This window comes from Hermetia illucens, chromosome 5, assembly GCF_905115235.1.
Source record: "Hermetia illucens chromosome 5, iHerIll2.2.curated.20191125, whole genome shotgun sequence".
In the NCBI taxonomy this organism is placed as follows: Eukaryota; Metazoa; Arthropoda; class Insecta; order Diptera; family Stratiomyidae; genus Hermetia; species Hermetia illucens.
Window position 1 is genome coordinate 40,070,554 of NC_051853.1, and position 12,477 is coordinate 40,083,030.

A 12,477-nucleotide genomic window follows, 5' to 3' on the forward strand; every position below is an offset into this window, starting at 1 on the left:
ATGTCCTAGTCAGGAGGAGCAACAAAATTACTTATTTTTATAACTTCACTCACAAAGGCGTGTGGTTGTAGCCTTTGAGTACGAGTATAACAAGAACTGAGTAATGTTTTGACAATTCTGGTTGCGTCATGGCTTTTTTATGTTGAATTTATCAATGGGGCAATTTTTCAATTACAGGAAATTATAAATTTAGCCCGAAATGGTCGAATTTTACAATCCAGTTGGTAAACTCCTGTTTGCGCTTAAAACTTAGGTAAGTTATTTTACTAATTCAGTGTTTTTGGGATAAATTAGGGACTGCCTAACAAGTTATTTAGTATTAAAAAAATTAAAACAACCATTACGAAAGTATTATTATTCTTTATTCTTAGTTTTAATTTAAAGTAATTTTTTCAGTTTTTGGCGGCCCTAAAAATTATAAAAGTCAATCACAGATTGCAATTTTTATCGCTGAACAACTCAGCAAATCTCACTTATAGTGCCAACACCAATTTTTGAAAGTATGAAGGGAATCCAAAGAAAGTGTAATTATTTTCTTATTCTTGCTACTTATATATGTAAATTAAATTAAATGCTGGTTTCTTGCAGAGTTTCCTTGCACGTTCATCCCCTAATTACAGTAAAACTCTCCCAGTTCTTTTGCATGAAGTGCAGTTGCATCATTGCAAACGAAATAGGGACAGCGAAAGTAATTAAACGTCAAGATGAACTTTAAAGTCTACAAGAAACCAGTTGGTGGTTCACGGCTGCGTTACAGTTATAATTAATAATATCCCGGAATAGGGCTTTGGTACATAGGATTGAAGCCACTCTGCAGTAAATAGATTTGTTCCGGGCGACCGTTAAACAAGTAAGGGCGTTTCAACTGAGAAATCTTGGAGTCGAAGGGAACATAGCTTTGTGGAGGGGGTGGAGTAAAGGTTGGTGGTCGATATGGTCTCGACGGGATTGGTGGTGGGGGTGGAGCAAATGGTTGATATTGTTGAGGTTGAGGATTGGAATCCAATTGATAAATGCCTGTAGGTTTACCGTTGGAAATGAAAGGTACTGGTAGATTTATGAAGGGGTTGATTGCCGGCGGCACAGGAAGAGCTTGGATAGGATTATAAGGCAATAGGGGTGAAAAGCTTGGAGTGAAGGTTGGTGGCTGTGAGTGGTAGCCGAGACCAGGAATAAACATGTAAGGAGTTGGTGGGAGACGTAGATAATAAATAGGAGAGTTCCTGTAGTTGGAACCGCGCCTTGTACTGGCTCTAGACATCATATCCTCATAATCATCGAAATCTTGATATGGATAGTATGGATCTTGTGATACAAAGACAGGATATGGAATGATTATTGGGTTTGGATACCCGTAGAATCCCATGTAACGTGCAGCAGCAGCTGCTGGATTATTTTCATTCATTGAGTAAGGGTTCCATGATGCAAACGGTGGCGGATCTGGTTTGTAATCGTTGGTAAGATGAAAGTCATCGTTGTCGTCATTTGGACTTGAATCTGGTTTTGGTTCTTCTTTCTCGTGAACAAATTGCGCATGGTTGTTGTTAGCGTACTTTGGGGTAGCGGCTGGAACTGCTAGTGAAAATGATGCCGATACGAGAAGCAGGTATAGCGATAGTGTCCTTAATAATGCCATAATTTATCTGAAAATAGAAAGAAAAAGTTGATATAATTATTATTGCATTGAACTGCGATCAGATAGAAAATATAATCTACAACGTATCGTTTGCGAAATGAGGTTAGCTCGAATAAGTCCAGTTTAGATAAGATTGTTAACGAGTCACAGTGTCCAGTCTGCGTTATATGTCATGCAAAGTCCTATTTGCTAAGCCTAATCAATTTTATGTTATAGTCATGAAACGCCGACAGTGGATCTGCAAGGTGAAAAAATTATAGGCCGCGTGAACACGCGTGATTTACACTATGTATCTTGTTCTGAGTAAGGACAGTATTGTCAGGATCTGAATTCACCAGAAAGATGGCGACATTTTTTTAGAAGCCAAAGGACTTGCTATATGCTTATAGGTTTTGCATGTCTAATTCAGAATTTTCCAAACCAATTTCAGAAATTTCAGACTTTTCCATTCCAATAGCAGAATTTTCCATTTAAAATTCAATTTTTTTTCAAAATTTTGCTACAAAGTTTTATACCAACTAAATAAGGACCAATGAATAAGGATGAGGCTGGCCATCCATTTTCTATTATTATTTGCTTTAATGTACTATTGTATTCGATCTGGGGCGTTCTCTAGGACGCTATTAGCCATTTCGTACTTTCAGAAAATGGAATATGCGTTTTTCGAATTCAACCCTGATATGGTGGTCTCTGCTCGCCTTAACTTAGCTTTTAGGAGAAAGACATCTTCAGTAGGAAATAAAGGATAGAAGCAGTTAAGGTAGCTCCCGATTTCCGGCTTGCCCGGGTAACTGTCTGAAAGTAATAAGCAAGTCCTTTAGATTGTCAATGAACAATAATGAGGTTCTACAGGAACCAGTGGAACTCCTGTCACAAGTACACGATAACTACTCCAACATAGCCACTGATGTGGAAAAGAATAAGTCAAAGAAGTTCTTAGCCCAATTTGACTTTGGTTTTGTAAAACAACCTATATAAATTTCTATTGCTGTGGATGTCATTTTTTTCGGCTTCTTTACAGTAGAAAACAAGAAAAACAAGCCGAGAAATCGGAAGTTGGACGCTTCAGGACAGACATCTGGCTCATTTGTACGCAGCTCGCAATGCTTATAGATTTAGTATGCTAGACTATTCACTTTAGTGTGAAACTGACAGGCCGAGTCTTAGATTGCAGCAACTGACAACAAGCCTCTTGTTAGCATTGATGACTGGAATAATTGGTTCCCGAAATATCGATATTCGCAGGCTTAATAAATATCACTAGCGAATAGGAAAAATAAGTCTTAATTATTTCAAATAATCTAATCCCAATTTGCCATGGATGTACTGGATTTTCGCGAGTAGAGGCATAATTCCCAGATATACCATTATTTGCTCAATATATGTTAGAAAATTAAAGTTGGTGATTTCGTCCAGAAGAGAGGCAACTTACCAGATGCGATGGATCCACAGGCAAATTTTTTGGTTCAGCACAAGGGCACATACATCGAGAACCAGATGCAATAAAGGTACAAAATTACCTTTTACTTGATGAGCTGAAAGATACTAACAACATCAAATTTCCGTCTTGTTGTAGGCCATGTAGGCCAAATGGATGACAGGAAAATTCCCAAACACATGATAAAAGGTTTATAAAAACGTTGAACGTTTCTCAGTTTCCGAACTGGAAAAGCGGTCACTAGACTAGAAGACCGAAGAATATGGATCATTGATTTCAAGAAAGCTTTTGACTCCATCTGAATATTCATCTATATTCAATTTCAAAGCGAACAACTAAGACAACCTAACTCTCGCTGAAACAGAGCCGCTCTCTTCTAGGGTGATGTGTGGCTTTTCAGGGGCATGCGCCTTGTTAACAAACGTCGTTAGTGAGTGGTGATAGCCACACCTTGTACGAGGGGACTCTATTATTAACAAAACATTACGAATCTAGACTGGTGAGTAGAAAAATATCTTCCCCAATCCAGGATGTCATGCAAACCGTGCCCATTTGGATAGTATGCAGTCGGGAGGGGTAAATGACTGCATTCGAACGGAGCCTCACTGATATCTGGTTGCCTCAGTGAGTAAGTATGACCTTACCGAGCTACGCGGACTATGGTACGGCGGACCTTCCAACCCCCATACTCAAATGAGTACAAGTACTAAAATAAAGAAACTATGCGATGGCGAACCGTACATAAACTGGTTAATCAGGCGGAAGCACATCTCCGAAATACTGAGAGGCAGGTTATTACATCCAAAAAGGGAGAAGTTGGGACGTCAAACAGTAGCTCCAAGGTCAACGTTGAATCACTGCGAGGACAAGGACCAATAAAGACACTGCTCAGAAAGCTGCGACAAATTAAAGCACATCTGAGATCAATATATCAGACGACTGGAAAGAAACAGACCCCAGTGGCGCAGGCGCCAAATGATACTTGCGTTATCTGAAGGAAGGCCTGAAACCAGAAGAGGTCCTTAAGAAGTTTCAGGACAGATCTAAGGCATCTTTATCGGAGCCAAGAAAGCGGGGAGCAGGGAGAGGAAATGCTCCCAAAAAAACTTAAATTTGAACCCAAGAGGGGAGAAAACCCGGACAGGTCAGGGGTGAAGGGGTGAATGTTAGCTATATTTCAACGGCATTCCACTGGCCATACTGTCAAAAACGTTTCCCGGGCAGGAAACTTTCGGAGACCTTGTCGTCAGGCACATGTGGAAAAGATAGAATGCGTAGCTTGTGGTCACCGGCGTACGTTTTCGAACAGGTCACATACTGATGGACTACGCGACGGGGGACACTGCAGAATGGCTTAGGACTATAGTTCCTAAATTATCAGGCTGCTAATTGGCAGAACTGTTGACATATCCTGTGGATGATATAGCAGGAGCACACATAGTGACAGTGCTTCTTCCGAAAGACGCAACAATAGAGACGGAAAATCTCATGGGTCTCCTAATCGCTTAAAATGAGGATCTCCATACGCGATTATGAATAGTCATCAGAAGCACGGTGGAAGGCAATGGTAAACTCCTCACGATCGGGATAGATGATGCAATCAAACGAAGGAATTGCTATAACAGCTAAAGATTGGGCAAGATACCTGTGCTTGTGCATAGAGAGCGGTCGAGGGCATTCCGGATGAGACCACGGTTGGGAAACTTACCCAGGGCAGCTCCGAAACAAAAAGAATAATGAGGATAATAATAATGCCTCAAGATTGCTATGATAAGTAGTTATGACATTGCTATCAGAAAATGATCTTCCCTATGATACAGTAACTGCTGAATGTATCCTTCTAATAGGCGAAGATGAAGTACTGGACACAGCAAAAAGGGTCTGGAATAACGCAAGCCCCGGTATTGATTGAATCACTAACAAGGCACAGTATCACCTGCTTAGAACGGTACCAAGTATGTTCACACGGGTGTTCACAGACTGTTTAAAAAAAGTCTTTCTTCGTAGAGTGGAAATGGCAAAAAGTTGCACAGATCCTAAAGCTGGGTAACCAAGGTTTTCGAGCAGATAATCTATAGCTAGCTATCCCCAATCATTGATAGCGGCGGTTATATATCAAATTGAATTCGATTTCCAAAATGCTCGTTAGGCCGTTGGTGCCACATACCGACGCACCAACCTACTAGTATTGAACTGGATTTATCTATAACTAAGTGGTTGTACGCTCTGTGGGTTAGGCTTTAGGAAGACACATAAAGTTATACCTGTTTGTCGTAAGAAGCGACTGAATGGGATAGAAATTTGTTGGTTAGCAACCTGTAAATGTTGAAACTTTATTGCTATCGAAACGTCTACCTTTGGCAATCGAAAACGGGCTACGATAAGTTTCGGGAATGTGCATACGCTTGCCGACAAATGTAGATAAGACACTCTGAATGGTCGCTTTCTTTAACTCGATAGGAACTTCCAACGATATAAGCTGGACATCCTGGATCTAAGCGAAGTAAGTTGTTGGAACTCTGGATAGTACTCCTCTTCCTCTAGCGGCAATGTGCTTTTGTACTCTGGAAACCAAGTGGTAGTAGAAGGTTTGTTTGTGACGGATGCGGCATGACATGCTCGTTTAACCTGGGAGCCGGTTTCTGACAGACTTGTGAACGCAAGATTCCGGTCCAGGTTAAGAGGCATCACAATTGTACAATGCTATACATCAACGGAGATTTCCCATATAGTAGAGAAGGATACTTTCGACGCGTAATTAAACGGAGTTCAGTTGTGACTTGCTAAAGGTGACATTGTGATCGTGATGGGTGATCTAAATGCGAAGGTGGACTCTGACAACACCTTGCTTGTCCAAGTGATGGGAAAATACGGTGTTGGCGATCCTAACGAAAATGGTGGAAGGTTTGTGGATATTTGCAACTTCCACCGTTTCGTCATTGGTGGCACATTGTTCGATCACAGAGCGTGCCATAAGGTCGGTTGGGTTTCAACTGACTAAATCAGTTGGAGTTGTCTCCTGGATGTGTATAACAAGGCAAGCGCTGACACCAGCCTCGAAAGGAATCACCTTCTGATGGTCGGCTTCGAGATCTTTTCGGGAGAGTGGGAGAAGAGGATGATTGTTAAGATTTCAAGGAAGGACGTCCGTTTGCGACATTTGGACAGGCCTCTGCATGCTTCATGCCGCCGTAAAGGTAATTGCTAAAATAACGTGCCGTTTTTTTATGCTGCTTTGTACGGAGGACGGGGAGGAGTTCAATGGACTATGACATCTTTTTACAAACACCTCGACTACGTTGATGACATCTATTTGCTCTTTCACCAGCTCATGGACCTTGGTGAAATGACTCTGAGTTTGGAAAGAGAGGCAGGTAGAGTTGGACTGAATATAAACACCTACGAAATCAAGGTTCTCAATGAGGTCATCATATTCTTCCTAGCTGCATTAATGGGTAGAGTGTCGAACACGCCGATCAATTTGTATATTATATTGTATATAGAAAGTGTGGTACTGGACTTGATATCGCCGGATGCATTAATAGCGCTAGATCTCTTTCGCTGCTCATTGGCTGCATGACAAACAGCATAGAACCAGACGAAGAACGGTCGGAAGACACACAGTTTTACTCCAAAAATAGGCATTTGGACTGTGTGAAATCAGTGCCGAACGAGTTGTAATTTAATTTAGTTCTTAAGCGGACATAGTGGGTGCAGTAAGTTCCTTTATAGATTCGGTTTGGAATGCCTTGGTAGTGCCACGTACGAAAGGGAAACCGAAGATTCAGAACACGTTTTTTTCACTTACCAACATTTTAAGTCTGTGGGAGACACTTCGGGATTTAACTAATGTTCCATTTAACGGTAGGAAGAAACTAAACGAAGGCATCAAAAGGTAGTTGCCTCAATTATCTCCGAGCTAAGCAGTAAGAACTAGTGAAGCAATCACTTAACAGCCGGGTGAGGCAATAACAGGACAGTGTGATGAAAATATGGGAGGTTTTATTCGGTAAGAGTCATGCATGCATATCTTTGACTGCAGATGTATGTCCATGATAAATTCAGCCCCCAAGGAAAAGATAGTAAACGAATTTGTAAGAATGGCAAGGAAGTGCGGGAATTCCTTGGAAAACTTTAAACGCTCATAGATAAACGGTGGCAGATAATTTAATACGAATTTATTAAATGCGAGTGAATCGGGTTAAAAGTAAAAAGGTTTCCGGACGTTCCAGGACCTCAGGAATTACAGCAATAAGCAGCAGGACACCAGAAATTGCATGCATTTGGTGAAATGATAAATGAGCAGATTCTGCTCCCGGGCGAAATATGCCAAAAAAAATTACACAAACACAATAAAGTTATAAAATCACATTGAAAAGAGGCTAACCAACGATGGTAGTTTCTGAGATACTATTCTATGGTTGTGAAACAAAAACAAAATGAAAGAAAAACGATAGCAATTCCGTTGCTAAAAATTCTGCTATTTTTCCAGTGGAACAGTAAATATGACTTCCATTCCAGCAGTACCAACAAATAGGACGATGTTTTCCGAAATTCACAATCAAAACAAAAGAAAAGGAAGCCAAAAATCCGATCGGATGCCTTGAAAACAACTCAGTAGATTCTGATTGATTTCAGTCCACCACAAAGTTTCGGGATGAAGTTCTCTAAAAAACTTGGCTCTGCGCTGATTTCTCAAGAATGTTATACTTTATATCTGCCAGAATTTCACCGAAATATCTGAAATTAGTTACGAGGTAGACCAATCTCAATGGATTTCACTCAAACGGTATACTAACGGTGTGTACTACATGCGACCAGATAGTAAAAATGCTAAATTTGTTCGCTCGCTGAATAATAATGCTGCATATCTGCGTTGATCGATTCGGAAAGAATTGATAGATGCGAGCATTGTACCCGAGTTGAGGTTATCTGTTTATCAATGCGAAGTATTATCTAATACAATGACGTAGCCTGTCTATCACTCGCCTCTCTTATTGAATTGTAATGAATTTTCCGCGGCATACCCGCAGAATGCCATAATCGTAAAGAGGTGCCACGCAAAAGAGAATCCACAATAATGGAAGACTTGCCCTCATTCATTCAGCTTTTTTTCCTCCAAAGTCCGTCAATGCGTTCTAGGTCTTCCCATCGAATCTGTCAATCAGACTGCCCGCGTTGATATTTTAAAATCCCGACAACATAAATCACACACTTGCAGAATTCTGCATTTCTTTGTTATCAGATAAATGGCCCTCAAATCGCTCACTTCAGAATTTCTTCTCCAGAGGCGTTTGTGTGAACTTGATTGAAATTCTACTGGCCAAATGGAAGCAAACTTCAGCAGCGATAATAATCAGCTTTCCGACTAACTTCCGTTACTGTGCTGCTGGTTCGGGCCAGGTAAGATCTTTTCCCATTTCTCGTATCAGCCAAGATGATCTCGAAGATATGCGATCAAATTTTTGGCAAATTTCATTCAGCATTATTTTCATTGGGGAAACGCAGATAAAAGTAATAGTTGGCCTTTGTTAGCGCAAATGGAATGGTTAAGTTTTTAAGTACGTACGTGCGCTATAAACGATGGTAAATAAACTCGATTGTTGACCAGTAATCGTTAAGGTGTGGCGCATACTTTGATGATGGCTTTATTAACCTTGTTTCGTCTGTGAGTTGTTGTTATTGCTGAGCATTCGCGCATTTGTTATAATTGAATGAAATTTGGGAATGTTGAAACAAGTTAATCTGTTCCGGCGAAATTTTATCTTAAATTATGCGTTTCAGTTTTTAGTAGATATGATCTCAATATTTCACGCGGAATGCTGTTTGGATAAAGAATCTTTCTTCTTGAATGGATGGATAATGAGACCTTTTTATAGCAATAGCATCTTGAGCGTTGGTTTCATAAAAAAGATTATTGTAACACGGAGTAATAACAGAGATATTAAATATGAATTGGTGAAATTGCTGGCTCTGGCGCCATAAAAATTTGAACTTATTGTGGTTAAGCCAGACCGGAATTAGAATGTACGGTGAAAGGTTTGTCTACGATTGGATACCAGATTTGTACTGTAATTCGAGATTCTTTGACCGAATGTTTTCTAAACCTTGGCTACGCCGAAAAACAACAGCCTTGACTGAAATCCGAGCTAGCTTTTGCGTGGGCTTATCACCTGCGCAGAACCATGAGTAAAGATAACGATGGAGGTACTTGCAGATGGGGCAGGAACTTTCAATGTGAACGATTGAAGGTCACCGAAGTGTAGATGAAGTTGGTAATTGAGGAATCATGGGGAATGTATTGTTTACATCTGTTGGGAGCCTAGCTTCCCTAACTTGAATAAGAAATTCTTCTATCTCGTAAGACAATATATCTTTAGTTAACTATTTGGCCTATAATCCTAGCCTAGGCCTCAATGCCTCGTAAAAGGAAATTTTTGAGGACTTCCGCATGTTGTTCTTCTACTGGAAATTACATTCCATCCTATTTCCCATTCTTTGCTCTTTAAGTTCAAATGAGACATCAAAAAAGGGACAAAGGGGATACATCAGATTGTGGTCCAATGTTTCAAAATCAAGAACACCTAATTTTTCTCAATTTCGTAGAACAACCATGTACCGGGAGGCGCCGTTCATTATCCTTTATAGTCAGTAACACTCAGAATCGTAGAGGGCGATAGGGCGAACGGCACTGCGGTAATTCCGTTGATGGATCGGTCATAAAAACCACCTGATGTAGAGCGCGACTTCATCAAAGCTGGACTGATGCGTAAAGCGATTTCATAATGCAGTTCACCATTGTTTAAATCTGTCAAATCTGGTCACTGCCTCTGACAGTGATAGTGTCTTTTTTATTGAGTGCCGGTTGTTAAAAAATGACAAAAATGACAGTGGGTATATCAAGAAAGAGAGCAGGGGGAGGGTAATGCGGATGTACAAATTTCTCCGTTGGAATCTATTGGAAATATTCTTCTCATCTATCCGTCGCGGTTCGTCGCACCAGTGCGTTGTTCATGCTGTTTCATCGGTGCCTTAATTCGCACGATGTCAATCAACAGTAAATGTTGAGGTGCGATGGTCTTATAGGGAACGACTTTGCAGTCAGTGACGGTGATAACATGTCTGCATCTTATGAGGATTTAGTCATGTCAGTCAATGATAGTCAATGTAGGAATATGAGATCATCGTTAGGTTGACCATGTGTTGACAAGTACAAAATCATCGGTGTCTGTAAAATCGACTATACGCTTGCCACCATCATTGCGTGCTTCAAACCCTTTTCTTGCATGATACTTGATGCCGCACTTTTTAGGGGTTTGCAGCGAAAAGTTGCCAGAAGACATCTTTCTCTGCATCAGGTCGACCTGTTTGTGGTGCGTATGCAGTGAAGAAGTGAATCGATCAGTTGATATAGTTGTGAGTTTCATCGCTCGTGCGTTCTGCGAGGCAGTCATGAGGTAACTGGGTGAGAAGGTTCTCGTTTCTAGTCTAGCGCCTATCTGCTCTTTAGAAATCCGAGATCTTGACTGCCTCACAGAAAAGGTCGTAGTAGAGGAGACCTTAAAGCGTGAATGTCCACAGGTAACCAATGCATACATATCCGGTATGTATCACTTCAGTGCATGCTTGACGCCAAAAAGAACTGAGAACTCCTTAACCGCAGGAAATCAAAATTAGATGGGTGGGATGCAGGGTACGAATACTAATAACCCCCACTAAGGGCTATAGGTGTGTGGTTTACGGACACAGGTCAGGAACTTGCAAGGGACTCGACGGGAGGACAGCTTGCCGCAGATGGGGTCAGGTAGGTCATCAAACGAAGACCTGCAATGAGAGCAAAAATTGCCTTCTCTGCAAGGATCGTGCGTATCAGATGAACGCATTGCACACACTTCGTGCCTGGGACGGTGTCCAATCTTTAAGGCTATAGGAGCTAGGGCGCGATTAACATGATCTGGATCTTACAAACTAATAAGCACCGGAGTGAAACCGCTAGCAATTCGCGGCTAGCTCAATTTGCTGCGGAGGTAATAGATGATCTAGTGCTACTTACGAGCAATACCGGAAGCCCAAGGCGGATGATATGGTTCTTTTCCGGATTTAGTGCTTAGGAATAACGTTTTTACCGTTTACCTGACGCCGAGTGAGACGATATCGGACTTTCGGCGCCCACTTGATGCTCTGGAGGACGCCGTTTCGGGCACAGAGGAGTGAATCCTCGAGGTGACTTTAATGCTAAGGCCCTTGAATGGGGTATGCTCAAGCTAGACTCCAGAGAGAAACGGATCCTGGATATGGCGCGAGAACCACGCTCATTGTATTAAGCACTGGATTCACACCAATGTTCCGGCCCCTACGCTGCGAAGGAACTATGCCTGATATAACTTTTGGCTCGGAATCTCTGGCACCATCGGTGGGCGGATGGTGAGTCCTAGAAGAACATTGCGTTTGAATTGGTTAACGCAACTTGCCGACGTGCACCAACCCGCGTGTGGAACGTCGCAAGGGTAAACATCGGGACATTCGTCGAAGTTTGTGGAACAGAGTCGCGCAGGAGAGCGCTTCGGGGGGTAGCAGCGTTGCAGCTGACACTGTTGTAATTTTAGTGAGGAATCTGATAACAACAGCTTGTGACGCTTCAACGCTCGGAGGGGCCCCAGTCGTGACAAACCTTTTATGTACTGATGGACGGCAGAAATTGCCGTCCTACGGAATGAGTTCCGTCATTTGGCATACCGTTTACACGCCAACAAGGAGGCATGCGCCATAAAGGCAGGGGATAAATCAGCAATAAGGAAACGCCGCAGCGCGATAAATAAAACCAAAGCTCGCGGCTGGCACAACCTAGTCAACAAGGTAAATAAGGACGGACCTATGGGGACTCGTTGAAGCAATCAGCGCTGCCGTAGACTTATCTCCAAGCAGTTCGGGTTCAAATCAGGAAAGTCCACGGTGATATTATAGAAGTCGTGGATGTGATTCAGAAACGCCTTTGATTCTGTTAGAGGGCAAATTTGAAAACTTATTCCACGTGCCGAATTATCTCTTGCGGATTTTCAGGGATTATTTGAAAGACCGCTTCCTGCTCTATGAGATACTAGGAGGTGAGAGAACGATCACGTCGGGAGTAGCACCGTGCGTCAGTCGCAAACTGAAAGAAATTCTACGGTTTCGTGAGGAAACGGGATAGAGTTCAAACCATTCATCAAATACCCCGTCTTATGCAGGAAAGTCGATCGGCCTTGAAGGACCACTTAAGTTCCGCGGGTGCAAAGCAGACTTGGTATATTGATAAGATGAGTAAGCGGATGCATGACTGTTCAAGGTTTCAGCCTTGCACTGGAAAAAACCGGAGTGGTCATTTTGAAGAAAGAGAATCCCGACCCTGCGTCCCGTATCGATT

General features: G+C 41.9%; 1 protein-coding gene across 1 annotated transcript in view; it reads right to left on the bottom strand.

The window, feature by feature from the left end:
• Window positions 1–340: 340 nt before the first annotated feature.
• The window catches only part of LOC119657336 (extensin-3-like), a 33,287-nt gene continuing 21,150 nt past the window's right edge, over window positions 341–12,477 (bottom strand). The window contains exon 2 of the mRNA XM_038064209.1: window positions 341–1,643. Within this exon, the coding sequence (XP_037920137.1) occupies window positions 764–1,636 (873 nt within the window). The 5' untranslated portion in view covers window positions 1,637–1,643 and the 3' untranslated portion in view covers window positions 341–763. The remainder of the gene's footprint in view (window positions 1,644–12,477) is intronic.